The following is a 13435-nucleotide window of genomic DNA, read 5'->3' on the forward strand; positions in this document are numbered from 1 at the left end:
CTCTCCAAGCTCAGGCACATCCCTTCCGTGCATCTTCAAGGCACCTATTCCTGCATGTGACGACATACTTACCTGTATGTGCACTATTGGAGGGGCCATCTCAGCCTTCCTTAGCATGATATCCTAGCTCCTAGCACGGTGCCTGGTATACATGAAGTGCTCAGCAAAACATTAACAACTAGGAAATTGTAGTATGAGTGCAAGCAAAATTCCTAGCTTTTAGTTCAAGGGCCATTGTTTATTACTAGTGTGACTTTGTGCCAATTACCCCCATCCGAACTTCCAGAGGCCTGATTGTAACTTTCAGGTAACAATCCCAGCAATAATAAGAAAGCATGTTGGAGTTCTTAAAAGCACTTGCACAAAGATTCCATTCGGTCCCAGAATGACCCTGAAGGCTGCCCTGGACTAAACACTAAACGGCAAGGCCTTCGGTCAGAGTTAAGTGACAACTGACTAATCGAGGGTGTGACAGAGCTTTAAGAACTGCAAAGTGCTCTATGTGAGCGAAGACTGGTGCTGCTTGCTCAGTCATCAGCCTTCAGCAATGTTTCCAAGGTTTCACATTTGTTTAAGAGAGCTGAGCCTGCACTGCAAAATAAGGAGAGGGTGAAGAGCAGGGCTCGCCAAACACATTTAACTCATCACCAGCACACAGTGAGAGAGTGGGAAAGCCGGGCAGGCCACAGGCATCTCACCCCGGCCCCGACCCTGGCCCCTGCTCTGCCCAAGTGAGCAGGAAGACAAGAACCTGCCCTTCTTTAGTTGATGTTCACTTCTCCGAAATACTCGATTATGAGGTACTGCCCATCACAGGGACAGCTCCTGGAGAGCCCAAGCCCTTAGGTTATCTGGGAAGCCAGTGGCCTCTTACCAACATCCTCCTGTACCACCGCCCACCTCCTGTCTCTCAGCCTTAGGTAGTCTAAGGTAATCGTTAACAGAGATGCATCCTTAGGTACTCAGGCTCTACACCTAATCTCTGCAGATGTGACTCTATGGAGCTTTCAATGTTACTTCTGCGGATCAGAAGCTTACATGCTGGTTCTAAAAAACAATCTAATGTCATGTTATTCTCACAAAATTAACAATTTAAAATAATCCCTTCCATAACATCCCTGAAAGCAGAAATGGGAACAAGCCTTCCTCAAATTACAAAACAATCTCGTGAACACCAGCTTGAGGGCTGTGAGTATCTGCCTGCTTCTTCAGGTAAAACCATGCCAGCGGTAAAGCTGCTTTTTAAAATAAAAGTAGCCCTAACGATGTGGTTATTCAGGTGAGTTGAATTTTCTAAGACCTTATGAAGCTGATTTAAAAGCAGAAGTAGATGAACTTTATGTTGAATTTTTCAATGTAAACTCGTATCAAAAATGAAACAAAATAGAACTCTTAAGTCAATTGTCACCATGAGAAAGAGATCTTATTTTATCATAGCTATTCATTTTCAATGTATAAATAAAGTCACAGAAAGTCCTAGATTATGTCTAATATTCAAATAATTTTCAAGCTATGCTAGCTTAGAGCTAAAAAGGGGGACTACCTTCTATGTTTCATAAATCAAACAAAACAGGAAGTTCTCTTGCGTTGAGTTTTGCAGAAACAAAGTATAAGGCTGATCAAATTCGCTTATAATGGAAAAAGAAAAACAAAAGTGCTTTCTGGAGTAATAAATAGTAACTACCTTCTGGACACTGGCAGGTGAATCCACTGAGACTGGAAATGCACGTTGCTCCATTTCTGCATGGGTCTAGGATGCAGTAATCAATCTTGGACTGGCAAAGCTCTCCGGTATAACCTGAGTAAAACAAAATGTACATTTTATAAAATAAGCTATTCCAGACCTACCATGAGCCACTCTAGGAATTGACGGATTCAACTGGTACCTGCCCAGTGAAGGCAGCGGCAGCCTTCAGCTAAGCTGCTCCTAGATCTCTTTTTACAAACGATGGTAGTTTAGAAATAATCATAGCAGTTTAGAATCATCGTTCAAAAATCATTTACTCTGCAAAAACCCCTATTGAAAGGAGACCACATGTCTTCAGTATTAGGTCTGTGTTTCATCTTGAAATACCAGTCAGAACCTTCAGAAGCTGAGACTGAATGTCGCATTGATAGCTTCCTTCTGACACAGGAATTTACGGTGTTCAGCTTGATCTGACTGAGAAAATGCCACATTCCCTAGGCCATCACAATGCCTACATAAAAAGCATCAGGAAAATGTCTAGGTATTAGCAGTTTTAATGTATAATATTTTGGAGCTAGAATAACCCACCTGTGTTAATTCTGTACCCTCTCCCCCCACTTTCAAGATAAAGAGATTGAGGCACACAGAACACTAAGCACATTAATATATTTTATTAATACTTATTTAATTCACAAATCCAACTAAATTCTCTGTGAAACAAGGCTCTCATGGTGATTTTGTTGGATTGTAAAATAACTACATGCATGTGGTGAGGAAATAAGGACGTAAATCTATTGGAACACCTGTGCAGTCAAAAAGCTTTAAATACATTCCAGAATTTTGTTTATTAATTTTAAAAACAAATCCCCTGGAGAGAAAAGTTTAAAAACTAAAATGCTAATAAATTTCTCATCATAAAGCAGAACACAGTAAAGAAAGCTTGGAAAATTTAAGACATTAAACAGAAAAAGAAAAAAAATGTGCCCTTGGTTATGTTATTTGAGTGACAGGACCATCAGTACTGTAGAGATAACTCCTATCAAAAATTTTTAGTCATAGATATTTTCCACACAATCATGATCATACTGTAACACTTTATTTATTTCTAGGATAGTTTCAACTACATAAAAACTTGTCTTTCTGAATTATTAGTTTTGAAAGACTGCCATTAGCACTTGAATCTGAGATTTACAAAAAAAAAAGATCCAGTGATATTAGAAAAGAGATGATTCACCTGACCTTCAATTACCTGCCGAATAGATTGTAAATTACAGACTGGGAATGGGGAGGCATTCATTTGCAATCCTACTCACAGGCACTCAAGCAGTGTAGGAGATTCTAGCTAATTCATGGTATGAGAAGACGAGTAAGACAAGCGCATGAACTAAAAAGCCAAACACCAGGAAAAAAGGCTATTTCAAAATTCCAGAACAGATTAAATAAAAGCTGTAAATTCAAAATAAGGGAGAGTGAATTGTTTCTAAGAGGAATGCTGCCAATAACTTTTTGGCTAAAAATAATAGCCAAAACTTACAAAAGATCACTTATTTTTATTCATACATTAATTAATATTAATAATGTATCCACAAATTAATACATAACTCATCCATACTTATGCAACCTTATGAGGTTAGTGTTATTAGAATCACCTTGGTTTTTTTTACTTCAGCTTTTATTTTAAGTTCCAGGGTACCTGTGCAGGATGCGCAGGTTTATTACATAGGTAAACGTGTGCCATGGTGGTTTGCTGCACAGATCAACCCATCGCCTAGGAATTAAGCCCAGCATTCCTTAGCTGTTCTTCCTGATGCTTTCCTTCCTCAAACCCCCACTCCCAACAGGCCCCAGTATGCGTTGTTCTCCTCCATGTGTCCATGTGTTCTCATCATTCAGCTCCCACTTAAAAGTGAGAACATGTGGTGTCTGGTTTTCTGTTCCTGTGTCAGTTGAGGATAATGGTTTCCAGCTCCGTCCATGTCCCTACAAAGGACATGATTGCATTTCTTTTTATGGCTGCACAGTATTCAGTGGAGAATCACCCCATTTAACAAATGAGGAAATCGAGGATTACGAAGGTTAAGTAATTTACACACAGTCATACAGGGAGTCACGGTCCTGTGTCCAAGCCCTTTCACCAGTATACCTAAGGTTACGCTTAAGGCACTATGCATCACCATCGTCAACGAACAGGTATTTAGTATGAAGGTAAAATAACAGAAAATAATGGCTAAGAAAACACACAGAAAGAGACACAGAGCTTGATATAAAAATGATCAATATTCAGCTCAGGTGTGGTAGCTCATGCCTGTAATTCCAGCACTTTGGGAATTTGAAACAGGCAGATTACTTGAGGCCAGGAGTTCAAGACCAGCCTGGCCAGCATGGCAAAACCCTGTCTCTACCAAAAATACAAAAACTAGCCAGGTATGGTGGTACATGCATGAAATCCCAGCTATGGGGGACGCTGAGGCACGAGAGTCATTTGAACCCAGGAGGCAGAGGTAACAGTGAGCCGAGACTGTGCCACTGCACTCCAGCCTGGGCAACGGAGAGAGACTTCATCTCAAAACAAACAAACAAAAAAAGTAAAATAATAAAATCCACAAATATAAATATTCATCTATAACTTATAGCCTATGTGTGGTTGGTTATGCTTAGGCTGGAGATGCCAAGAATTATTTTTTCAAATCCCTGGCTTCAAAGATTCTACCAAATGGCTAGAAAAGTAGAGTACATTTATGAAAAAAGATAACCGATTACAAGTGGTAGCTTCTTAGAGGCAGGATGGCTTAAAGGATGTAGATGGCATCATGAATTCTGTCCCTGGAAAGATGTCAGAATTGTGACTACAGGATCACACAAAACCACAACGCACAGCCAGCAGCCGGTTCGGTCTCAGATGTGAGAGATGTACATCCCCACAAGACAGAAAAAACAGAAGAGTGCAGGACTCTGAACTTCAAAGTTCTTTCAATAAAATTTTAACAATCACTTCCTTTTTACTTTTTATCTAAGGATTTAAAACATACTTAAACATAGAGAGACAAGGTTATAAACCTCACATATCCATCACCCAGCTCCAACCATTATTAGCATTTTGTCTGTTTAATTTCATCTAATCTCCTCATATTTTCCTAGGTTCCCCATGAGGGTATTTAAAATCAAATTTCATTTCACCTGTAAATATTTCAGTATGCATTTCTAGCAAAAGGAGCGTTTTTTAAAGATCACTTTTAATGGTGTCTTTAATTAATATTTCATTCCATTTACAAATTTAATTAAACACTTTAAAACATATTTATATATATATAATAATATCAACAATTTCCTTAAGAACCACAACTGTCTGATAATGTACAAATCTTTCCATGCACTTAATTCTCATAGATCTCTTAAATTATAAGTGAGGTGAATCTTAAATGCTGTTAAGTGCCCCAATACTGTATGCAAGTTTGGTGAGATTTCAATCAAAGAGGCTAATTTACATTTTTAATTGTCATAAGAGCTTCGGGACCTCACTGGCATTTTGTAGGTAAAGATACTGAGATCTTGCAGGACTTGAGAGGGTCTAATATATTAACAGAGTTGTCACATTCAAAATGCCAATAGTTCCCTCCAATGAGAAACAGTGGTCCATATTCAACATTTTGTCATTGCTTTTTTTCCCTGAGCTTCAAAGTCTTTATATTAAAGATTTTGAAAACACAGGAAACATGGAACTATGGAGAAAAAGATTATGTGCAATGCTCTAGACACGTAAAGTATGAGCATATTGACATGTCTATGGGTTCAGTATTACTGAAGACAAAGAACACTAATGGAGGAGCATGGGTTGGGGAGTGGGAGGAAGCAGGGAGGCAGGGCTGAGATCACGGGATTACAGGACCACTGAGCATCCTCACCTGCAGGTGGCCAGTGCTACTGGCAATAACCAGCTACGGATCTGCAAAGCTGATGAGGGTAGCATGATGCTCTACCCACCCCAGTCTGCCTGGAAAGGGAGGGGCCCTTTGGCAGGACAGTTACTCAGTGCAGTGTTTCCCCAAGTAGATGTACGGACCGTGATGGCAGGAGCTCAAGACCTAACAATCGTCCACACGAGACTCACCAAGAGGACCAGGCATTATTCTTGGCCTCCAGGGAGTTACTAGTTGGCCGTCCCAAGAGTACCATCATCAACCGTATTACTCCCATTACAGCTGCATTACTAGCCAAATGAAGACAGTTCTGGGAGAGGAGAGGCAGAGGACAAGGAGCCAGAAGCATAACTCTCAAATACCAGCGAGTCACTTCGTAGATCCTCAGAGAGCAGAGGCTTCACTGAAGGTGTTGGACAAATCACTGGTATTAATATACATGTAATACTCTGAACTGGATACCTAAGAGCTACACAAATCACCCTTCCTGCGTCCTTTGGTTTTTTATTTGATCTCATAATCAAGGAGTCAAAACTAAATGAGTGATTGGTAGAAATCTAAATGAAAAATACCATTAAAGTTTTGCCTGGGTTTTCTTTCTTCCATCCTGCTAAAAGTCAATGTGTTCTCTGGGGACTAAAGTAACCATGCCAACTGTGAATAATATTTCCTTATGCCACTAAAGCAATGACAGCCACCCAGAGGACCTTGTAGAAGATATGCAAGCAAGATCGATGGTATTGATGCCGCAGACATGAAAGGTAATACACAGTGGCCATTCTGTGTGTGTAACGGAAGAATTTGCTCTAGCATGCACACACAACAGGCATTTCAGCCCTGGAAACCTATGCCAGAGCTCCCAAGTGGAAGGTGGGCAAGACATGGAGAAAAACCCATGTAAAGCACAAAAGAGTACAGAAAAGGTGTGAATGTCATTGACACTTGACTAAAAATGCACGACAATGATAAACTCCCTCGTTTTGATTTCCAAATGACAAAAGTCTATACCTAACTATGGAGGCAAGTATCAGCAATTGTCTTTCTTTCCTCTAGCTAGTGGTACTCCCTCTAAGCCCCCGTGGCCAGACCACAAGCATTCATGAACCACCTGCCAAGTTATTGTCACAACCACATAACACCTTTCACATTGTCTAGTCCCATTTAAACCTCACCACTTCTCACCAGGACTCCAGTGGTTGCCCAGCCCCTGTCTTCACTGCTGCCACACTTGCTTTCTTTCAATCCATTCTCCACATAGGAATAGCCAGAGAGATCTTTTTAAGATATAATTCATATCTTATTACTTCTTACTTAAAACCCTCCAGTGGCTTCCCAAAAGGTTTGGAATAAAACCCAAACACTTTACCCAGGGCCTAAAGGATACTGCATGGTGTGGCCCCTGCCCCCTCATCTTGGCCCACCCCTGCCACCAACCACCGTGTTGCAGCCACCCAGGCTTCCCTCTATTCCGAATCTTGCCAAGCTCCTGCTCACAGGCATTAGTACTCTTTTCATGCTGTGGCCTCAGGACCAGAAAGAATCATGAGATGGATGCAAGATTTGACAGAAGAAGTTATAGTCCTGCCCTGCAAAGAGAGGTGGGGCACAGATTTAAAATTGTTCTGCAATGGAGAAATTACTGAAGAAAGTTAGCAATAAACTTTTGGGGGTGGAAAGGAGAGGACTAGGGGAGGTGTAGTGGAATTTTATCTGTAAAATCAGGAAATAAAGATTGGAGGGTTTAGAAATAAATTGCACAACAGAGTGGAAGACCTAAGAGAAGGGCATCAAAGCATTAAAGTCATCTCTAGAACTAGGTAGGGAGACATGAACATATCTTAAGAAAGCTACTAAGAAACGTGCAAAAACCAACTAAGGAGGGAAGGAAAATAGCTACAACCTTAGTGCGAGTGACCAATAAAATCAGAACAATTAAACAATGATGTCTCTGGGACTCAGGGGCTGTGGGTTTTGAAATCAAGCCCATTGATGAGTATGAGCTTGGAGTTTCCTGTTGGATGGCAATAATAGGGAGAGGTGACCTATGTGTGCTCATCTCACTGACATGAGAAGAATCACCCTGGATGCCCAGGACTCCTGAGACAGCCAAAAACCTCCCTCCCAGAAACAACCTGAGTCCTCTGAGTGCCAACTGCAATTCATTTGGGTCAAGAACCACAGTTAGCTTAGGATAATGAAGCTCTTCCATTAGTGGTATGAGTCTTCCAACTGCAAGAAGAGATAGAGCCAAGTATGGAGATGATGATATGAGGACGTGGATCCAGCCCATGGTTCTGCCACTTCGTGTCTGGTTTAAGCTAATCTGTGCCTATTGGTATTCAAAGAATGTGTGATGATTGAGAAAAATGTGGTGTGTGAGAGAATCTATCACACTTACGATTCTAATTAAAATGTTTAGCTGAGTAATTGGTTTTTGATTGATGAATTTGAGTTGAAAGATAAGATTAAGTCAGAACCCATTGGGATGTTGAACAGAGCTTGAGAATCATTAGAGTGTTTAAGTTTACTTCTCACAAGGGAATACATACAAAAGATAATTTCAATAGTCTTCTCTGTGCCCAAAGGGCATTCTGGGACACCAGAAACCTCACCCCCGGACCCTGGGGTCACACTGCAGGGCTGTTTCTTCTGACTCTGCAGCCTTCTGTGCCCACCCTCTTTCATTAGTTAACTCTAAGCTCAGAAGTCACTTGCTCAGACCTCAGGCTTTTTGTCCTTGTTTGTTCTAAAACTTCACTCTTATTTCTACTTGAAACACACACACATACTTGTTACCTCCCCACCCAGAAGGTGACCCATGGGAGCAGGGCTGTATCCCTGGAGGCCCCTGTTGTACCCCCTGGGCTCCTGTGTGCTCATCACAGTATACTTATCATTACCTACAATGATTTTCTTAATTGGTTTCCTTCCGAGAACATAAACTCCCTGAGAATCAGGACTTTCTCTGCCTTGTTCACCTCCGGACCCTCCAAACTTAAACATTTCCTGATACAATTATTTGTTGAAGGAGTGGATCCACTTGCTTAAAGTTAATGTCCCAAAATCAAAATCAACTATATCTTTCAACTTAGGTTTAGCCTCTCCCTAAGCAATAATATCGAGAACAGCCTGGGTAGAATGTGCTAGCTGCTCGTTTTCCTAATGCACATTCAAACAAATGTGGAGCTATTGAAGTAAAAACATGGTTATCTTAAATATCTGCCATCAAAAATCACCTTGGTGCCATCATGGTCTGTACATCTAACTCGGGAAACACTGCGATGAGCAACTGTCCTGCTAAAGGGCCCCTCCCTTTCCAGGCAGACTGAGATCAGTGGCGCATCATGCTCCCCTCTTCTGAATTTCAATCGTGCTTCTCCAGGTAGCATCCAACACCTCCAACAGGTCTCTGCAATACGGCAAATCAACAAGGCTGAAGCAGAACTCTTCATTTTGTCGTTGTTCAGGAGCCCATATCCAGACTTAATTCCTTAGGTCAGTGGTTCTTGACTGGGGTGATTCTTTCCCCAGGTGTCATTGGTAATGTCAGGAGACTTTATTTACGGTCATACCTCTGAAGGGGTGACTGGCATCTAGTAGGTACAGCCAGGGATGCTGCTGAACATTCTCCAATACACAAGACAGTCTCCTACCACAAAGAATTCTCCAGGGCAAAATGTCCTGAACACCAAGGTCGAGACGTCCTGGTTTGGGTCAATGGAACCTTAGTCCTTCAGACTGTTAACCTTCGTTTTGGTTTCAGAGCCTCTTATCTTCCCTTAAACAGAAACCACCCCTTTACAAAGCAGAGAAATAGCACCTTCAGAATATTTTTTAAAAGTCAGCATTCTTAGGAATATTTAGAATCCCTAGCAAATTCAAGGCCATTGTAAAATACATTGACTCAAAACCCTAAGAACCTAAGGAATTTATAATTGGGATATTTTATGAATAAGTAAAATAATTCATTCAAAAACAGATGACTATTGAAAATACTGACCTCTCCTTTTAAGGAATTGCAGAGATTTTATTGTTTCTTTGAAGAACACTGAAGTATAACAAAGATAGAAGACAAGTTGTGACTCAGGGTATATGGTAAGGAGGCCTTTTGAGGACATATGTCACAGCTGGGAAAGCTCTCAGCTCAGGCTTTGTGCTTTTAAAGGGTCTGACCACGAGCAATGATGTTAGGTGAAATACAGTCCCGAACATAGGAAGCAAAGCCTGGCAGGGAGTAAATTCTTAAAAAGGCAAAAGGCAGAAAGTGACAAGACATGTGAAGGAAATGCATCCATTAGTGAGCATTCACAGATTACATTTGGTCTAATATGGGCTTAGAGTGTTTGATTTTATACTATTTTATATTTAAGTATAAAATATAATTTAAAATGTATTCATATCTAGAGAGAGAAGAATGGCTAAGTTTCCCTGTGAATCTCAGAACAGCATACCATCTGAGTGGTATCTTTTGATTTCCAACATAACAAAAATTCCCCCCACCAACCCATATGTTATTATCTACTCCACCTGTACCCTTCAAATGAAGAAAATCTTCCAGAGGTCAATGGCACATTACATGAGGTGTAAGGGAAGTTAGCTAAATGAGTCAGATTACGAAGAACAAGGGCGATCAATCAGTTGTGAGTATTTTTTGAAACATTCTCTTTCCTTGCACAGTTGTTTTTGCGTATGATGTTTACTTCATGATTTCTCTATTGAAATAAAAAAATATTTTTCTGTGTTGCCTTGGCTCTCTGAGGCAGAGTCTAATTGTTTCTTCGGAGAGCTGTTCTGAGGGCTCCCACGGTGGGAATTGCAGTGACAGCTATTTTTAACGCTCCCGGTCTTTTAATAGTCTGGCCTGTGCAGTGAGGTGAGGCTGCTGGATTTGGACCGAATGCTGATGCTACCAAGAGAACCCACCAGTCTCAGCTCTCACCCTGGGGGGATCTGAGCAGCCAGTATCAGGGCCTCAGCCATGGCTGCCGAGACGCAGTGCCTGATATTAGCACACAGCGGCAAGAAATAAACAGTGGGAATAAATAGTGTACCATCAAGATGTTCAGTCTCAGAGGCATCCTATTTTAAAGTCGGAAGGCAGAAGTTATTGCACAGAAAAAAACTAGTAAGATTCGCTGGCAGGAGAAAGACAAACACACCTGGACAAACACAAACAGGATTTAAAAACCAAAGGCAAATAAAGGGAGATATATGAAGCCCATCTATGAACGACAATAAGTAAAATATAATTAAAATTGGAATATGCAAAAAAAAAAAAAAGCTTGACAGAAAGCCGACATTCAGCAGAATTAGAAAAATTAATCTCAACGTTGGGGAAAAAAGTAACTACATCTAACAAGTAAATAGACAAGAGGCACAGTGGGAAGGACAGTGACTTGGGGAGTGGAAGGTCTGAGATACAACAATCAGCTGAGTGAGCTCATCAAGGGGTTGACTTTGACCTTCATTTCCCTCGTGGAGGAAATAAAGACAATGACTATAATGACTTCAAGCAGGTACCATTCTATGGAGTGTACCCTTGAATCCACAAGAGGCTGCACTGTGCTTGGCACATCCCACGTGGCTCAATATTTTTTGAGTGAATGAAGAATTTATGGATTTTAAAATGACAAAGCAATATGCCAGTATTTTGGGATCTCTCAGTTTTTATACAGGCAAGTTAGAACAGTGGTTCTCAAAATGTGTCTCCCAGATCAGCAGCATCAGCACTGCCTGGGAACTCGTTACAAATGCAAATTGACCATCATTGTCCCAGATTTCTGACACAGAAACTCTGGGGCTGGGGCCTGGCAACTGAGGTTTAAGAAGTCCTACAGGTGATGCTAATACAAGGTACATGCTAAAGTTTGAGAACCAACATCTGGAAAATTAGGAGGAAGCAGTCTTTTAACATCAAATATTAATATTATTCATTTGTGAATTACACATATAACCCAAATTACAGAGGATAAAAATCAGAGGCCAATGGGTGAAAGTCAAATATTATATGACATCAAAAAGCCTTTAGTGATTGCACTGTTGACATGGTTTTCTTCTTTTTATGAGTGGGAGTTCTTGGGCTCGATTATTGCAACTGTCATTTCATTCTTTACACATCTACTTCCCTATTCTTTAAGGGCAGATATTGATTACTTCTGTGCCAGCCTCTAGCACAGAGCCAGGGACACTATAAATACTCATTATATAGTAAACTAATAACTGTATAAGCACCATGCATCACTCTCTCTAATATAATTCCTTTTATTCAATTTTTGTAGCTCTCAAATAATACAGTGCAATATTGATACAGGCCAGCTATATCTTTTAATCTGGTGATTCCAAAGGTGAAGATAATTCAATACTTTGAATTCAATAACTCAAAGGGGAAGATATTTCATTAAGTACGCCCTGATGATTACTCCCGAGAAGTTGAAATCGAAAGAAAGAAAATATTAGATTAATTAAGATGTTATGCCATGAGACAGACAAGTCAGGGGATTGACTTAAACTACATATAAATATATACAACTACATTTATGAGTTGAGTTCTAAGTTTTTGTAGTAAATCAAACTCTAGAGAAGGTATTCATTCACTCTTCAGAAAGAATTTTTTGTGAGTGAAAATTCACATTTGGGGAATCTAAAAGAAGTTCAGGAACAGTTCCTACCTTCAGGGAGCTTGGGCTCCAGATAAGGAGATAAGACACATTCCCATGAAACAGCATACTGAGTAAATGAGCAGGAGAATGGTCCCAGGGCAGACACATGTGCATGGCAGTGCCCAGGCTGGCCTCACTGATGTGCTGGGGAAACAAGGCAGGGCTAGGGCCCCCAATTCACCAAAGAGTTGGGGGTCACTGACATGGCATCTTCAAAGGTTCCTGCACAGAGAGTACCAGCCTGGTAAAGATGTGTTGTATATTGATCTCTTCCTAGTTCCACTCACTGCCATTTCGGGGGACTTAAGATCTCTCCTCCCTTCTCCCTGGGAGCAGGTGTTCTGGACGAAATGAGGGAACTCCAAGAGGGATGTCTGGGATGGGGAGTGGGCAATGCCCTTGCAGAAGAAATCAGAAGAATGAAAGCTCCAATCCTTCTCAACTTTCCTCCTCTTACTAGTGTTTAGAGGCTACAAAGAAGTGGTGGGATGGCTTACTGATTCTGTGCCAGTGTGTGTGGATGTGTGTGTGGGGATAGAAGTTTGTGTACGCATGTCTGCATGGATGTGTACACTGTGTGTATATTACATTTATATATGTGTGTACATGTGTTTTGTGTTTGTGTATGTGTGTTGTGTGCATATGTGTGCATGTGTTGCCTATGCATGTGTATGAGTGCACATGTGTGTTGTGTGTGCATTTGTGTGTTCTCGTATATTTTCTTTTACAAGGTCAAGATCATCATTGCATTTCATAGATAAGAGAACTTGGGCTCAGACGAGCTAAGTAGAGTTGGTGAGTGGCTCAGCCTGAAATTCAACCCAGGACTGCAGACTCCAACCCCACCTCCCTTTCTTTCCTCATATATGTTCTTTCTTCCCTTTTGATGAAGCTCATTGGAAAAGACTGAGGGCCAACCAAGGCCAACCCTGAGGCCAGACACAGTGGGCAGGAAGTGGCCCACTCAGGCCTGGCTTTCCTGTGCCCTTTGCTCCAATCTGGGTCCCCAGAGCAGGAGATGCAGAAAAAGCTGAAGCCGAATCTCTGGCCAAGAAAGTGGTGACTGGGCTCTGTGCAGGGCTTGACAATCACAACAACAATAGCAACAGCTGACATTTGATGAGGGCTTACTATGCACCAGGTCACTTTCCAAGCACACTACCTGTATCATC

At 41.1% G+C, this 13435-nt stretch overlaps 1 protein-coding gene across 1 annotated transcript in view; it reads right to left on the bottom strand.

The window, feature by feature from the left end:
* Positions 1–13435, bottom strand: part of DNER (delta/notch like EGF repeat containing) — a 381990-nt gene that overhangs the window by 119822 nt on the left and 248733 nt on the right. The window contains exon 7 of the mRNA XM_021924059.2: positions 1685–1798. Within this exon, the coding sequence (XP_021779751.2) occupies positions 1685–1798 (114 nt within the window). The remainder of the gene's footprint in view (positions 1–1684; positions 1799–13435) is intronic.

This window comes from Papio anubis, chromosome 10 (assembly GCF_008728515.1).
Source record: "Papio anubis isolate 15944 chromosome 10, Panubis1.0, whole genome shotgun sequence".
Classification (NCBI taxonomy): Eukaryota; Metazoa; Chordata; class Mammalia; order Primates; family Cercopithecidae; genus Papio; species Papio anubis.